Here is a 16,621-nt window from a genome sequence, read left to right as displayed (position 1 = left end):
AAGGTTCTTGAGCAGATGGTGGTCAGGCATCTCCAGATACTCCTGGACAGCACTAATTCTCTTAATAGATTTCAATCCATTTTCAAGCTGGAGTTTGGTACAGAGAGAACTTTGGACTTGTGTCAGGAAAAAGACAGTTGGTAGTGCAACCAATTTTTGATTGTTAATTTTTCTGGAACGTCTTGATGGCTTTTGATACCATTAAATGTGGTGTCTTTTTGGACCATGTGTCTCCAATGGAACAGAAAGCATTGAATTGTATTGCTACAGTTTGTTCCTATCTTGATGCTTGGTTTCAGAATGTCATGTTGGATTACTGTTGGTCTGCACCATAACAGTTATGCGATGTTGTTCTGCAGGGTTGCATTTTGTCCCCCAAAACATTTAACAATTACATAAAGTCACTGACTGAGGTTATTGAAATGTTTGGAGTAAGTTCTCATCAATGTGCATTTTAAAACATTTGGAATGTTTCATTTTCAAGATGAGGACTATGTCCGAACATTGGTAAAGTGTGAAAGATAGTAGGTAATATATTTTCTGATACTCTGATCCACATATTAATCCAAATAGTGTGTATCAAGTCAGTTTGTACAGCAATTTTCAAAGACTGGATTAGGATATAATCCTGCGGAGTCTAGACACTGTCCAGATGTCTACAGGAAAACTCAGAGCTACAGCTTTTGAAGCTGGAAAAGTGCTCTGAGATAGAAGATCAACATTCTAAACTACCACACCACATTTAGCCATCTTGTAATGGGAAGTGAATGCTTCACATGTTGTAAATGTTGTAAGCCGCCCTGAGGCCTCGGCAAGGGGCGGCATAGAAATGTTTTAATAAATAAAAATAAATAAATAAAATAAATGCTTAGGTGTTTGTTATTTGGGTACAAGATTAATATTTTTTCTTTGAGAGATAAATAATATTTTCCTATAGGGACTGTCAGGAATTCTGATAGGTGGCTAATCTTTTAACTTTTGTCATTTTTCAATAAAATTCTGCTTTTCCAATTGCCTCATCAAAATAATACTATTTTTGTTGCAGGCGCTGGTGAATCTGGTAAAAGTACCATTGTGAAGCAGATGAAGTAAGTATTTTAGACAGATTCACAATATGGACACAATCCACTAGCATTGCAGTACACATCTAGAGAATATTGTAAAGAGATCCAAAGAGATCTGTTTACTTTACCCAGCCTGTCACACAAGTAGAGTGATAGGACATCATAGTTAATGGAAGATCTGTACATCAAATGTTAATGCAATGATGGGGAAAACAAAAAGCTATGTCAAAATCTTCCATGGGTGCTGTGTCCAGAGTGCTCATTTGCTGAAATCCAAAGACTTCTTGCAGAAATAGGAACATCTTCTGCTGGTGCAAGCATCCTCCTTGACTTTTTTCTGCTTAACCTTATTTGATGAAGTCACTACACCCACATCCTGACCATTCCTGAAGGCTCCTTAAATCTTCATGAGAAACTTTTTGGGAGAGCAAGGGGCCAAAACAAGAAGGAGGCCCTAGATTATGGGCAGGTTTTAGAATTCAAGCCAATATTATCCAAATGTAAGAAATTCAGGTTCATTTATTACAGTTGCATTTTTATCTTCCCCTTTCTCCAGTGCATGAAGGAAGGTACACATGGCTTTTTCCTCTCTTTATGAAGTATAACTCAGTGAAGCAGGTTAGGCTGACAGAGTGACTGGTAACCCAGTAAGCTGCTCAGCTGAGTGGAAATTCTCTGCTCTTGGCCGGCCTCTTATCTCATTAAGATTCATTTCTTTTGCAGAATCATTCATGAGGATGGCTATTCAGAGGATGAATGCAGGCAGTATAAAGTGGTTGTCTACAGCAATACTATTCAATCTATCATTGCAATAATAAGAGCAATGGGAAGACTAAAGATAGACTTTGGTGAAGTTGCCAGAGCAGTAAGTAATGCTGAAATTATGATCATGAAATTTTGAAGCACTTGTTATTCATGAAATTGTTAGTGGAAATATGCATACCTATAAAATAGTAACTGTGTGCATCTGATTAAAAGTCTGCTAATGCTACCATGTTGCCAGGAGATGTGAAGAACTTTCACTTGAACCTACTGACATGTTTTTCTGAGGTCCTTCTCTGGGTTCATACCTTTGGAGCTTGAATGCTGCTTGGAAAATAGTTCTCTGATGTCCCACTTAGAGAATCCTGCCCCTAGAGGAAGCTTGCTTGTGACCCACTAGGTCTTTTCAGTACTAGGCATCCTGTGTACGTTTATTCAGAGACGTTTATTCAGAATTCCAACTCTATTTCCTTAATCTGTGGCTATAGCTTTCTTGAATTCCTGAAAGTCCATTTTGCCTGACTTTATTATTGAACACAGTACTAAACTACTAATTCTGCAGCTTTTATTATCTGTTGTATTTGATTTTTTTCTTTCATAAGCATCAGTTTTATTTTTAGCACTTTCAATTCACTCCCAGTGAACTGCATAGTAGAGTAATATCCAAGCAGTTACTTAATACAATGTTTCCAAGCAGTTTTATGCCAGTATATTACACCACAGTTTGGGTTCTTCCTCGTTGTTCAGATAAACACACTTTTTTGTGAATTCTGGTTTTGGTGTGTATAAAATAATGGTTTCTGCAGTTAGTGTCTGGCTCTTTTGGGAAAAAAGTCCACTGTTTATGGGTGGCAGGTACAAATCCTTTGTAAACTGTAACTGAGAAGAGCTTTTTTCCAGTGCTTGTAGTTAAGCCATGTATTAAGTTATTGTTTGTGATTACAGCAGAATTTAACCTTATCTTATTATGCAGGATGATGCCCGTCAGTTGTTTGTACTAGCAGGAAGTGCAGAGGAGGGAGTCATGACTCCTGAACTAGCAGGAGTTATTAAGCGGTTATGGAAAGATCCTGGGGTTCAAGCATGTTTCAGCAGATCAAGAGAATATCAACTCAATGATTCTGCATCCTAGTAAGAAACTCATTTATTGATTTTAAGCAGTTTGACAGATGATCTCATTCTTTTAATTTGTTTGACTTTTCAGAACTGTTATTTATTTTGCAGAGTTATTGTGGCATGAATGAGTACTTCTAACGAATTTCTCAAAAGGCTGTGGGGAATCTCTCGTTGTGAGGATATAAAAATGAATTCTGGGAAAATTCCTTAAACGTGGTAAACTGGAAAGTGAATGGAGGCTTGCCTTTGAAGATTCCATGGATTATGCTTAGTTGATCAAAGCAAGCTCTGTGGGTCAAACAAAAAGGCTGAGTTGTCATTCCCAGCAACACGTTTATTATCTGCTAAAATGGACACTGGGCCATCAATTTTCAAAGGCATTTTTGAGATCTCCCTCTTGGAACTGGAGTGCACTGCAGAACAAAGTGGTACTGATCCTTCCCTTTTGGTAAAAGTGTCATCCATTTTTTTTTTTCTTGGCTAAGCCTGCGGACTTCTGCAGTTTTACTATTCCATATAGGTAACCTACCAACTTAAGACAACACTTTATGCTTCTGATGAAGTGGAATCAGGTCCACTGAAATGGCATAGCATATATGGCATAGCAAATCAGCTAGTTTTTAAAGTGCTATGAAACTAATTATAGTTTTGTTTAGAGATCAATTTAAAGTCCATAGTGCTACATCAGGGGCAGGGTACTTATGGCCTTCCCAGTGTTGTTGATCTCCAATTCCTTATCAGTCCAAGTTATGGCTGATCGAAACTATCATCTTGAAAGCCACAGGTTCCACACCCTGCATTAAAAGCATAAAAATGATAAAAGAGAACCAGGATATATACTTAATAACATGAATAAACAAACTACCTCAATGGCTGCCCCCAAGCATTTTTTAAGACTTGGTCATTTTCCAATTCCAGGGGAGTAGCATTTGTGGACACTAAATGAGTCTAATTTTTAGTCCCAGAATTTTTCTTAATATTATTAGAACATCTATTAATACTGTTATAGTGTTGGATCCAGAAAACAGCTCACAGTAGAATCTGATGGAAGATGGCTTTTTCACTTCTCTTGCTTGGCAGTTCCCTATTAACCTTTGGGTTGAGAGATTCTGATAAAGGTGATCTGTGGCACAAGGGGATCCCAGTATGTTTTGTGGAGACAACTTTCTAGAGTGAAAGCTACCCTTAAAGGTGCCTCTGCCCATTCTTCAAGGATGTTTTTCTAGTGGCTTGGGTGTGGGAAAGTTAATTTCCACCAGCTTCTTTCATCAGGTTTTTTTCTGAATCCAGCCATGGTTTACATACCACTTCTGTGCTGTCACAGAACGTATTTTTTAATACGTAATGAAGTTACAGCAAAAGACATCCATACCTTTAACAGGAATATAAACTGGCTAAGTTTACAGGAATGTGTATTTCTGGAGCATTGCTTTTTTCCATTATGCAAAGCACTTTTGTGCGGTAGTTTGGCACAACTACTATGGTGGACTACATGATGGATCTAGACTCTCATATTTTTCTACGAAAAGCTGAAAAAGTATTTTATTTCAGGTGTATAAATTTTCCAGGAATTTAACCAAACTCTTAATAGAATTTTTAAGTTCTAGGTTCTCCAATTTAAAGTCTCTGTTACCATTGGAATCCACCCACATATAAAAATATTATGAACAAATGTATTCCTTGGTGACAGATATTGAAACAGCTCTTTGAAGCACCAGATGACAGCAAATCTTGCTGTTGAAGCATGACAACATCATATACAGGTGACTATTTAACGCATAGGGGAAGTATAGCATCTGTTTAAATAATTTACTGGTTCTTGTTTACCGAAACGTAGCTGTTAACTGTTCTCAGGACTTGAAGTACTTTCTGCATTCTTCTACCAGCAGTATACTTTAGAGCCAGTTACCTGGAATTATCATTTAATTGATCTGCATTTTAGTTTCATATCTGGCTTATTGCCTAATCTAAAAGCAGCTTTTTTCCCTAATGTGATCCCATTTTGGTAGAAAGGTAAGATATTAAATAAATGAATAATGTAAGCTACCATAGAATTCACACACTATTTCATATAGTTCTAATATGAAGTTTGGAAGTGTTTTATCACAAATACTTTATCTTGAGGATCTGGGACAGTAAACTCTGCCCTCCCCAAATAAATTTAGTGAACTTCAATCAAGAATATACCTCAGCAAAGAAATGGCATCTCAAATGACATTCTACTCTTGGTTTATAGTGTTTTACTGAGTAGGAATCATCATAGAAACAAGTAGAAGTAGAATGGAGGGGCTGTCAGTTAAAGTTTAGTTTTAGTTAAACTAAAAGTTTTCCAAAAAAATCGTAGTGCTGAATTTTTTTCTGAATTAGGAAAACAGGCTGGAACCAGAGTACTAATTTTATTTGTTAGTTCTGGATGTGGAAAATCTAGATGTAAATCTTGTTCATCTAAGAAATCCTATGGTAGTCTAGGGCAAATCACTATTTCGCATCTTCATCTACTCTGCAAGGATGTTGTAAGGCAAATAAATAAAGTGGTACTTCGGCTCACGAATGCCTTGGTTCATGACCAACTCAGGTCGCGAACAAAAATTTCATGAAAATTTTGACTTGGGTTGCGAACTCTGCATTGGGTGGCGACCAAGATTGTGGCCATCTCCCCCTACCCCTCCGAGTGGGGAGATGGCCACAATCGCAGCTGCATTCATGCAGGGGAGACATACGTGATCACAGGCGTGCTCCTGCAGGAAAGACAGGTGCAATCTTTGTATGCCCCCGGCCATACAAAAAATAAGTGACTATAGATGGATTTTTCATCAAAATTGACCCTGCAGCTAAGAGACAAAGAAGAGAGGAAATCCCTGAAAGAGATCTCCCCAATGTCCTTATGGAGGGGGACTCTCCCTCAAAACAATAACCTTCCCCACACCTACCCCCGCACCTAGGTTAGTGCTCTCCACTGTACTGTACAGTACTTTGTTACTTTGTTGTTCTTTGCCACTTTGTTTCAAATTTTTCTGATTAAAAAATAGTTACAGAAAGGATTAACCTTATTTACATTGAACCTTATGGGGAAATTTGATTTGGCTTGTGACCAAAAATTGGCTCACAACCACATTTGGAGGGGCCAGAATGGATTAACTTTATTTACATTGAATCTTATGGGGAAATTTGACTTAGGTCACAACCAATTTGGGTCACAACCAGAGTCGTGGAATGGATTAAGTTTGTGAGCCAAGGTACCACTGTACCATTCTCTTTTTTACATCTGTATCCCACCTAGCCTCCAAGACTGTAGAGATAAAAAGAACATGCAGAGGATCAAGTTCATTGCTATGAGCTGTTCTACAATAATTTCTTCATAAGACTAGAACTGTTAAACTTTTCTATGCCATGCTACTATTTCATAGATGTCAAGAGATCCTGGCCATGAGAAGCTCATAGGACTACACTCTAGATACTAGGTTGGATCTCAAAAGTCCTTCCACTGGAGGAAGATTCAACCCATAGTTTTCTTCATCATTGTAGCTTAACAATCTGTTGGTTCTTTAGAGTGTCCATAGAACTAGAGAGGGACTTGGTTTTCTTTACATAGTGGTGAATAGGAGGCCCTCCTAATATTTAATATTTAATTAGTGACTTTTCCTCAGTTTGTATAGTGCTTTGCATATATATTCGTTCCATACAGCAGTCCTTTAATGTAGACTTGGGTGGGTTTCGTCTATAGCTGTGGGATACTGACTTGCTTAAGACTACTCAGTCAGTTTGTGACTGAGTAAGGTTTTAACTGGGACTTTGACTCATGTTCTTAACCACTGCATTACACCCAACTCCTTCCTAATGATCTCCAGGAAGTTTCTCTCTCTCTGCAACTCAGGCAGTGGTACATACCTCAGGCTCTGGATGGTGCTTGCAATCCTACCAGTCTCTATCATATGTTCTTCAATTTCTGTGTGTTTTTCTTCCCTTTTGCCCACCAATACAGAGGTAACTGTCCATTCTTTCTGTGTTGCATCTCTTGTATATCATATAGCTATTTATTACTATTATATTAGCATTGATGTGTATATGGTTGCTTATAGAGTAACATGAACAAAAACAGAACTCCATCCTGAGGATTCTACACTCTAAAATTCTAATAAGATTAGGGATCCCTTTGAATCAAGTTATAGTACTTACTGACCACTCTTAAACTAGTGAATTGTGTGTGTGAGTTGTGTGTTGCTAATTGCATTGGAAAGAATTGAGCTCCCATTTTACAAGGTAGCTATGTGTGTATTTAATTTCTGTTTCATTAATAGCTGAAGTGCCCTAAATATAGGAGTCTCATAAAGAATCCAGAATGTGTTCAGTGACTGCAGTTTACATTGGGCTGCAAACTAGCTGATTTGGTGAATAACTGATGGTCAGCTTCTAATACTTAAGCATTGCATCACTGACATGATGCTATGTAAGAAAAGATCGTGGCAGAGGAGAATTTACATGTTTTATCTAGTTGAGAATAAATATACGGAGGATAATGCCTGGAGACCTCTGTGTTCACTGGAATATTTTCTATCTGCTCTCTTGGACTAAGAATGCATTTCTTTGCTTCCTTCCCACATTTTAGTTACCTTAATGACTTGGACAGAATATCCCTGCAGAGCTACATTCCAACCCAGCAAGATGTTCTTCGGACCAGAGTGAAAACAACAGGCATTGTAGAAACACATTTCACCTTCAAGGATTTGTACTTCAAGTGAGTTAACATAGAGTGTAGGCTGCAGATTATGTATAGCATAACATCACAGTTTTTCGTGGATATGGTGAAAAATGTTCTGTTTTCTTTCTTCTGTATATGTGATACATACTTAATTTGACATTGGCATCACATATTTCAATATTTCTTGGTCATTAAATTCTGTTCTTGCTGGAAATTCTTGATATCAGTTCACTTTTTTATTTTCATTGTTTTGTTCTTTTCAGCTGCTTTTATGTTGGGATCACAGACACAGGTACTGAACCTTTGCTTTACAGGAGCATATATACTAAAAGGATACTGGCTATTGTCTTATTCTTCATTGGAAGCTTAAAAGATAAAAGCCCACCATAGAGACTTTCCAATTTGCCAAGCATTTATTTTCTTATGTTGCAATTGGAGCTGAAATTAACGTGGCTCTCTGAACTGTGCATGGCTTTCTCAGCAAATCTGTAGAGTTAGTACTAACCACCCAGTAGTACTGAACATTGGCAGGGAAGCATGCACAGGTGATAAAATGCTTGCCATTAAAATGCTTGGTGTAGGACAGGAGTTGTATGTATTCCCCTAGAATACACACACAGTGACTTAATTCATGGGTGGGTGACATATAACTTATGTTCTTCCATGTAGCTTTCCACTTCGATAGATTTCTGTAAGTGTAGCCCTCTTGGCTCTGCTGTTACGATTAAGTGTGGATGTTCTACAGTTCTGTAAAATGGATGCCAGTCCGATGCATTTTGCAAGGGAAGGACTCACTTCCTGATGCAAGATGTAATAGGAGTGTTGCCACAAAGGTCACAGAGCTCAGAGGTTTTAACGTGCCAAGATATAAAGGAGGAAATTGAAAGAAGTCCTTCCCTGAAAGCATATAGCCACCACAATGTAATTAGCCTGTCTTAGCAGTATCCCTTTAGGTATGAATTCCTCACTATAGCCTTTTATCCTTCATGCAAGCCATAAGGATGCACGGAAGCCTAGAATTCCCTCACCTGCTACCATGCTAAACGGATGCTCATTTCAGATCATATGCTCCACTTTAAACTAGCTAGCAGTGCTTGACCTCAAATCTACTTTGATAAAGTTACAGTTTTTATACTGCTTTCATAATTCTACTTCAGCTTGAATTTCTGCTGACAAGGTCACCTGGCACATGTTTTTAATTGCACTTGTTTTCCAGTTGCTTGGGGTAATGTTGATAAATATTTTGTGAACATATTTTACAAAAATAGAGCAAAATCTGAAGGTAGACCAGTGCAAGGTAGAATTGGAGGGGTGCAGAATTGTGTTTTCTGTTCTAATCAAATCGATCACAGAATAACTTTCAAAAGGCAATTATGGTTGAGCCTCTGTTCTCAATATGTAAAAAGGTTAATAATAGTCCTCAAAGATAAATACTGAGATAGTCTATAAAATCTGAAAGCTAAAAGTTTTATGCGAATGTAGAATAATTTGTGTATTTTAGTGAAATCAGGCATTGGACTTGGAGAATCAAAAATCAAAATTTTCTCCCCCTCATTTCTTTTAAACTAAGAACCCTTTTTTCTGTCAAGTACCACATTACCTTAGGGGTCATTTGTCAGGGGCCAAAGCCCACATGCCTCCTTTATTTGGCAGGTCTGAATCTTGTCAAACTCTTGTATGGACAAATGGCCACCCAGTGTTCTTTGGTGCCAACAGAACCCAGTTTTTTGCTGGTTCTTTTCTCAAGTACTGGAACAAAGGGCTGCTATATTGTCTTTTTATTCAGTATGTTGCTGCCCATGGTGAGGCTGTAGCATGTCATAAAAACTGGAATCAGTCAAGAGGAGATAATATTGGTTGGCAGGGATAATTCATGAGATTAAGAAATAATAAATGAATACTAAAATGTCTGTGTGGGTGGGGCCACTACCAGGTGTAGATAAGCATGCACCTTCTCTCTCTTTCTCTCTGCTTCTACTCCCAGCAGGCTGCCATGGGAAAGATGGTTCATTCTTGAAGGGGTCTGAACTGATTATCGCTTTCAGCAAGCTGTTAAAGTTTAGTCCGGGGCCAAAGGTTGCCCATCCCTGCCTAAAGCACCCACTGACTTTACGGTTATCTCAAGACGTGATTTTTCATGTATAAAAGTAGAATATGCTTTGAGTTGCCAATATAGATTTCCTCTTAATACGAAGAAGCTAAGATTGACTGAGTACTTCTGTTTTTCAAGTGCTATGCAATGGATACCTCAAATAATACATTACTTCGGAGCTTCTTTGCCTCTTGCCTTTTCAATATATGAATTCTTTGCTACAAATTGCCTCAATGTGCAGTATTCATGTTCTGATATAATGATTATTAACTAGTCTATAAAAAGTAGTAAATTGCAGTTCAGCTTGCTATCTTGTTTCAGTTTTTAAACTGCCTGAATGTGTTTGAGTCAGATTTTTAAAGCAATACAGTTATTACTTTCACTTGATTTTTTTGCACTTTCCACCCTAGTGAGCCTAACCAAGCTGTGGGGCAGCCTTCTTTGCCCTATAGATGCAAGTAGACAAACATCTGATTCTTATGAAGGGCACATCCAGTGTTTGAATGAGTCACTTTAAAATTGAATATAAAAATAGAACTTCCTTATACATTTATACATTTGTGTAGCTGATCTGTTATGTGTATTAAATAGCTTCATGTTGGAATCAGTAGGAGGAATGGGAGACAGTTTAATTTTTCTAGCTTCTGTGTGTGTAACCAACTCAGTCTTGCTAGATGTAGAACATCATGTACAGAAGGCAAAAGTACATCTGCCATATCATTTCTGAATGTGTAAGCGGGCATACCTTAAATGTGCCACTGGTACTATAGAACATATCTGTAAATTCAAGAAGGTGCAGTTGTTTGTACATAAGGTGAACAAACAGCTGCTTCTGAACATGGAGTAAGTGGCTATCAGCTAATCTGTACAAAGCAACCTCTGCATAGCACTTTTAGGCTTGTGAAAACCACTGGCTCAAGGCCAAAGCACATGTTTTGCAGTGTTAGGGACTATAAACATGAAGCCAAATAGCTCATCATGGCTTTTCTAATGATTCTTAGAGAGTTGGTGGAGAAATATGGGCAGTATAGCAGTCTTAGTAGAGACACATTTTCATTTAACTGAGCCCCAGATTAGGCAATCCTAATGGAACAGAGTGTCTGTTTGGCCTGTTGTGCCATTTCACTAAGTGTCCCTTGAAAGTACTCTTTCTACTATAAGACTAGGCTGTATACTGTCTCCTGTCTGGTTTTGCGCATAATTCTTTAAATCTGGAATGCACAGTTAAGGGGCCAGGAACTGTTCTAACATAGATATGTGTGCCATAGAGAGAGTGACACCTTCTGTTTACCCTTCGGCATATAAAGATAGCAATATTTAATCATTAATTTTCTGTCTATGGAGATTTAAGCATTGCTGCAAAATGAGAGGTGTAATGACTTTCTCCATTAGAACAAGCAACAGGAAAACAGTGAACTCCTGTCATTCCCTCTTCCTAGTTTGGTTTTCCTGGGTGATGCTTTAAAAAGAGATGCCATTGTGATACTTATTTTGTTTAGATTCCATGGATCATGAGCCTCTTCAGTCTCTGCCAAGAGATGCTGATTAGTATCTTTTAGCATGGTGTGGTAGTGCAGGTAGTCACAATTCAGTGAGTTAATGAAGATGATTAAATTACACCCTGTATTGTTAGTAGTTTATAATGTCTAGAATCCATGCTTCAACTAAATAAGAGTGATTGTCTGTTCCCATCCACCTATCCTGGTCAAAAGAATCATTGCTTATATTCTAGTTTGCCTCCTGCTTTACCCTAGAGAGACATCAGGCTGCAGTGACTATTGTTGGCAGTTTACATGATCATGTGTGAAAGATCAAGTGAACTTACTTTGTCTTAAGTTACTACTAAAGGGAAGAAGCTTTTACATCATGATTGTCATCACTGCCACCATCAATATTAGCCTGCCAGGTACCATAGCACTGAGAGAAGTATGAAGAGGGTGTGTTCTAAGAGCTTAATATTCATGTGAACTCACTAGAGCTAGCAAAATGAGACCTGATAGTGTCATTAACTATTTATTTATTTATTTATTTATTTATTTATTTATTTTTCTGACCCTTGCATACTGATGACTGCTTCAGTTATTAGAGTCCTCCTTGTGATTGATTTTGTAAAGAAAGATGTGCAGCTTAGATTTTTCCCATAAAACTTAATGATGGAAGGGTATCCTGTTTGTGAATTTTTTGCATGATTGATTCTTCTAATGGCAAGGCTTGTTCAGTTAATTAAAGGACCCCCTATTGTGAGCTTTGGGTGGCACCGAACAGGCAGCTTCACTTTCACTGTTTTGTAGCATCATTTTCAAGTCATTTTTCTTTCTGCCAGGATGTTTGATGTTGGTGGTCAGCGTTCAGAACGTAAGAAATGGATCCACTGCTTTGAAGGAGTAACAGCAATTATATTCTGTGTCGCACTCAGTGATTATGACCTTGTCCTTGCTGAGGATGAAGAAATGGTACGTTGCCATAGAGTTAAATATTAGTTACGGTCTGCATAATGTGCATTGTGGTAGAAATTAACTGTAAGCCTTGCTTAGCTTTTTAAAGAAAGCGTCATCCTGTGGCTTGTGCTTTGCTGTTTGACAGCCTTGAAAATGACTAATGGCAATCACGTTTCAAAGTGGCGTGGGAACAAGCATTTCTTGTAGGCATTCTCAAAATTCCTGCAGTAAAAACTGTAAAAACCATTCAGAGCCTTCTTGCCTGATGTTTGCACAAACAGTTGCCAGTACTGTCTTCTGTGAGCATCAGCTTTGACTATTCACATTCTTTGCACTAATAGCGTTTTTGAAGTTAGCAACTATGTAAAGTTGTTTCCTGCTTCCCTAGAATCGTATGCATGAGAGTATGAAACTCTTCGACAGCATTTGTAACAACAAGTGGTTCACAGATACGTCAATCATTCTTTTTCTGAACAAGAAAGATCTATTTGAGGAAAAGATAAGGAGGAGTCCACTAACCATTTGTTACCCAGAATATCCAGGTAAGGTAAACATAATGGGACAGTAGGATGAAAATGGCAGATAAAAGCAGTAGATTATCATGGAGGTAATGGTATTTCAGGGAACTAGGAGTGGGAGGGGGGGTGTATGTGTGTTTTCTCTAATCTCTAAAGATTTCCATAACATAATTTCTGAAAGTGGTACAGACTGTGCTCTAATACTATGTTCTTCATTATGCTCTGTGCTGTGAACTGTGTACCTAGTGTAATTTCCCTAACAAATTCAAAATTTGAATATATACAGTGTAATATCCCCCCCAAACAAAAAAACCTGATAATGTCCTATTTGCTTGAATTCATTCTTATTGTCACAGAATTTATTCACACAGCTAAGTAAGTCCTGGTCATGATAATCATCTGCTAACTACTAGAATATAGGGCCCCACAAATATAGGGCCTTCCATAAAGGGCTCCACAAATCGTGACTTGGCTTCATACCCTAATGCATTTACTGTGCAAACATCCATCAGATGCTGATGGGAACGTAATAGAAATATCTGTGAAACATTGAGTGGAATCTAGTTAAGTTTTCAGATGATGAAACTATCCCTTTATGCCCTCAGAATGTTCTCTGGGGGTGTGGGGCGCCTTTTGAAGCAGATGTGTGGGGCAAAGGCAGAGAGGCAGAAAGTCCTGCTCCATACGTGGATTCCTGTCTTTCGTATCTACTAGGCTTTAAAAATGTGTTTTGGTTGTTTCTGAAGAATTCTCATGTTCAAATTTCATTAGGTACAATATCTAAATTAGAGTGCTTTCACAAAATATTTAATCACTTTTTGAGATTCTTCCTTGTTTCGTTTTTTGAGCTGTCAGATCATTAAAGAAATGGACACTTTTAGTTTCATTTTTGTATAAATATTGTTTGCTAAGAGCAGCCATTGACTACAGCCCTATTTGCAGTAAACAAATAAGGTTAAGAAGATTTGTGCAGCAGGTACCCTCCTCCTGCTAGTAAGCATTTTTGCATATAGAAGATTTGCTGCAGTTATGGTAAAAATGTATAGTAGTGTTCTGCTGAGTGGGCAGCAGAGCCTCTTCTCAATGAAATAACAGTCTGTCTCTTCCCGTAAGAGAAAGGCATGCATAAGACTCCCCCTATTTTACAATAGGTGGATTTCATCCCAATCCCACTTGCCAGATTTTTTTTAAAAAAACTAAGTGTAACATAAGGTACTAGATAACCATGACTAGGTTTACATGACATGACAACCCATAGTGGAGGGGTTTCAGCCATTCTGAAAATCCGTGGGTTTGTATGTCATCCAAATTCACATGACAAGCGTGGCAAAAACTCTTGCTGCTCTTGCCAAGAATGCCTAGGTATTTGTTAGTGCCAGTACCCCACAAATAATCTAGAAGTGCTTATGGGCAGCTGGCAGTAGCTTCCCCTTCCCTGCAATGAATGCTGTGGCTTTCCCCACACCTTTAAGTTTTCTTTTTCTGGAAATTATGAAAGTCAGCTATCAAATTAGCTTTTCTGATCCCCATTCTGACGCAGTTATGGAAAGACTCTTCAGATTGCCTGCATGGCACCTTAGAGTGCCTGCCCATAGTTATTAAACACTGTTTTTAACTTTCTCTCTTTTGCCCACCCTAATTTTTGCCTAGTTGAGAAGAAAAAAATGCTTGTGGAATGAAGGTTGTGCAACTAGCAACCTTCTTCCCCGTCAGGTGCAGCAGCACAAAGGCAGTTGCAAGTGGGACAGAAGAGGGATGCTCCTCAGGCAGCGTGTGGGGTTTGATTCCTGGTGGGACCCTGGAAAGGCCTTTGATTTGATCTGTCAAGGCTGCTATTATGTTTTGGGTCACTTTTTTTCCTAGGTTCAAATACATATGAAGAGGCAGCTGCATACATTCAGTGCCAGTTTGAAGATCTGAATAGAAGAAAAGACACCAAGGAAATCTACACTCATTTCACCTGTGCCACAGACACCAAGAATGTGCAGTTTGTTTTTGATGCTGTTACAGATGTAATAATTAAAAACAACCTGAAGGAATGTGGACTCTACTAAAATGAGAATGCCGGAAAAGGTACATTGTGAACCGTTAGTTGGAGTTTTGGGATTGTATAAACATTTGGCTGACTATACTGTGAACTACAGGTATTTTTTTGTTTCAGATTTCAAGATGTGGTGTTTAAGGAACTGGACTGTTTATCTGCTGCCTGTGTGACAACTGCAAGCATGAACAGGACTGGGGAATGAAAACAGCATGCAAAATCCTTGCATTCTTTAGCACAATCTTCTGTACTAGGGACCTTTTTATTGATATGGGATGCTGAAGTTAGACTTCAAAAATGGAACTACTGTTAAGTGTAATTTTTGATCATCCAGGCATCACTTGGATTGCATAGTTTCAAATGTGTACAGCTGTTAAGAAGTTGAGGTCCCAGAACTTCAATATGTAGCTATCTTTCTTTAATAAGCCACAACTGCTCTGTTTTTAAGGTTTTCCATCAAAACTATATCTTGACTAAATTTTATTTCCTTATTTACAAACAGTCTTGTTTTAAAAACAGACAAACAAAAAAACCACTTAACTATGCACATGATGTGACCAGATCATGCAGAAAGTATTCCTCTTAGCAGGAACCTTTTGTTTTTAAAACTTGGTATGGTCAGAACTTGATATTACTGCAACTACTTAAAAGGGCCTTAGAATTCTTATGGCTAAAGCTATGGCTTCTTATGTATACTTTCTTACCATTCTGCTACATACACTGTAAAGCTTTGTCCTTTCCCCCAAAAAATAGATTTCCTGTAGCAGGGTAACAAGTTTTGTCTTGCTTATGGGCTGAGGAGGGTTAGCCTGGTTTATGCTGATTACCAAATCACTGAATGAGCTACTGATGTAGCAGGTGGAAATCTCTTTCTTATAAGAAATGCCTGATGTAGCTTCCAGTTAGAAAGATGCTTTGTAACGTTCAAACTGGAGGGGAGAATATGTGCTGCTACAAAGCTACTTAATCAGCCTCTTAATTATTTGTGTGTGTGTGTGTTTGGTCTTAAACCAGTGAGGAGTTTTGTAGACAGTGCAATTTGTTCTGCATTTACCAGGGCCTTTTATCTTCAGAGATTTCAAAAATGTATCAACAGCATGCCTTTACTTTGTAAATGTGGTGCCAAGTTCCTGTTTGCCATTGTTTTTACTGTAGTGATGTTATTAAGCAGAGTCAGTACATTTCTTTGCTGAAACCATTACAATGAGACTCTTTCCCAATTTGTCATGTACAGTTTCAATCTGATGTAGTTATTGGCAATATTAAAATAGTGAGTTAAAAATCTTTATGTTCTAATGTTTTTGGAGCCATTTGTAAAAATGTTCTTGAAATCTTAGTCCTCATTACATTTCCTGTGTTTGCAAAATTTTAGTTAGATGGATTAGCTGTTTGGTGTTGCTAAAATGTTATGCCAGTATTTGTAGAGCTTTTGTATCTTTACCTTCTGAAGAATTTTGATGGGGAGTTCTTAGTTGTATTGCATAGATAGCTTACAAAAGTGGCAAGGTATGTGTTGGTTCTTACATAGAAATCATAGCAAGATGTTACACCTGCTGTTTAAAATTCTGCATAGTGACTATTTATTACCAATTATTACAGCCAAAGATAAAATTGTTTATGACATAATAGGTGGTTACAGATAACTGCCTCATTAAGTTTCTCAATTTGCAGATTATAGTATGATTACTAAAGTTTAGTTTACATTGGTCCATGCAAGTGTAAGCAACTTATGATCCTGTCAGCTTACAGATTTAATTATTGCGCACTTTGGTTATGCTGGCTGAGAGCAATGAGTTTCCAGACCCAAATATATGAAGGGATATAAGTATTCCATCCATACTGTTAACATGATTTGTTCATTTTTCAGTGGGGAAGTGAGACTGTAACTAAC

The 16,621-nt window shown here is 37.9% G+C and overlaps 1 protein-coding gene across 1 annotated transcript in view; it reads left to right on the top strand.

The window, feature by feature from the left end:
* Positions 1-16,014, top strand: part of GNAI3 (G protein subunit alpha i3) — a 28,484-nt gene extending 12,470 nt beyond the window's left edge. Inside the window, exons 2-9 of the mRNA XM_044443373.1 lie at positions 1,046-1,088; positions 1,788-1,929; positions 2,800-2,957; positions 7,549-7,677; positions 12,057-12,186; positions 12,560-12,713; positions 14,553-14,762; positions 14,851-16,014. Coding sequence (XP_044299308.1) covers positions 1,046-1,088; positions 1,788-1,929; positions 2,800-2,957; positions 7,549-7,677; positions 12,057-12,186; positions 12,560-12,713; positions 14,553-14,743 — 947 coding nt within the window. The 3' untranslated portion in view covers positions 14,744-14,762; positions 14,851-16,014. The remainder of the gene's footprint in view (positions 1-1,045; positions 1,089-1,787; positions 1,930-2,799; positions 2,958-7,548; positions 7,678-12,056; positions 12,187-12,559; positions 12,714-14,552; positions 14,763-14,850) is intronic.
* The last annotated feature ends 607 nt before the right edge of the window (positions 16,015-16,621 follow it).

This window comes from Varanus komodoensis, unplaced genomic scaffold (assembly GCF_004798865.1).
Source record: "Varanus komodoensis strain SLA01 unplaced genomic scaffold, ASM479886v1 scaffold1, whole genome shotgun sequence".
In the NCBI taxonomy this organism is placed as follows: domain Eukaryota; kingdom Metazoa; phylum Chordata; class Lepidosauria; order Squamata; family Varanidae; genus Varanus; species Varanus komodoensis.
The sequence above is the reverse complement of the archived record's forward strand: the minus strand, read 5'-3'. Positions and strand labels throughout refer to the sequence as shown.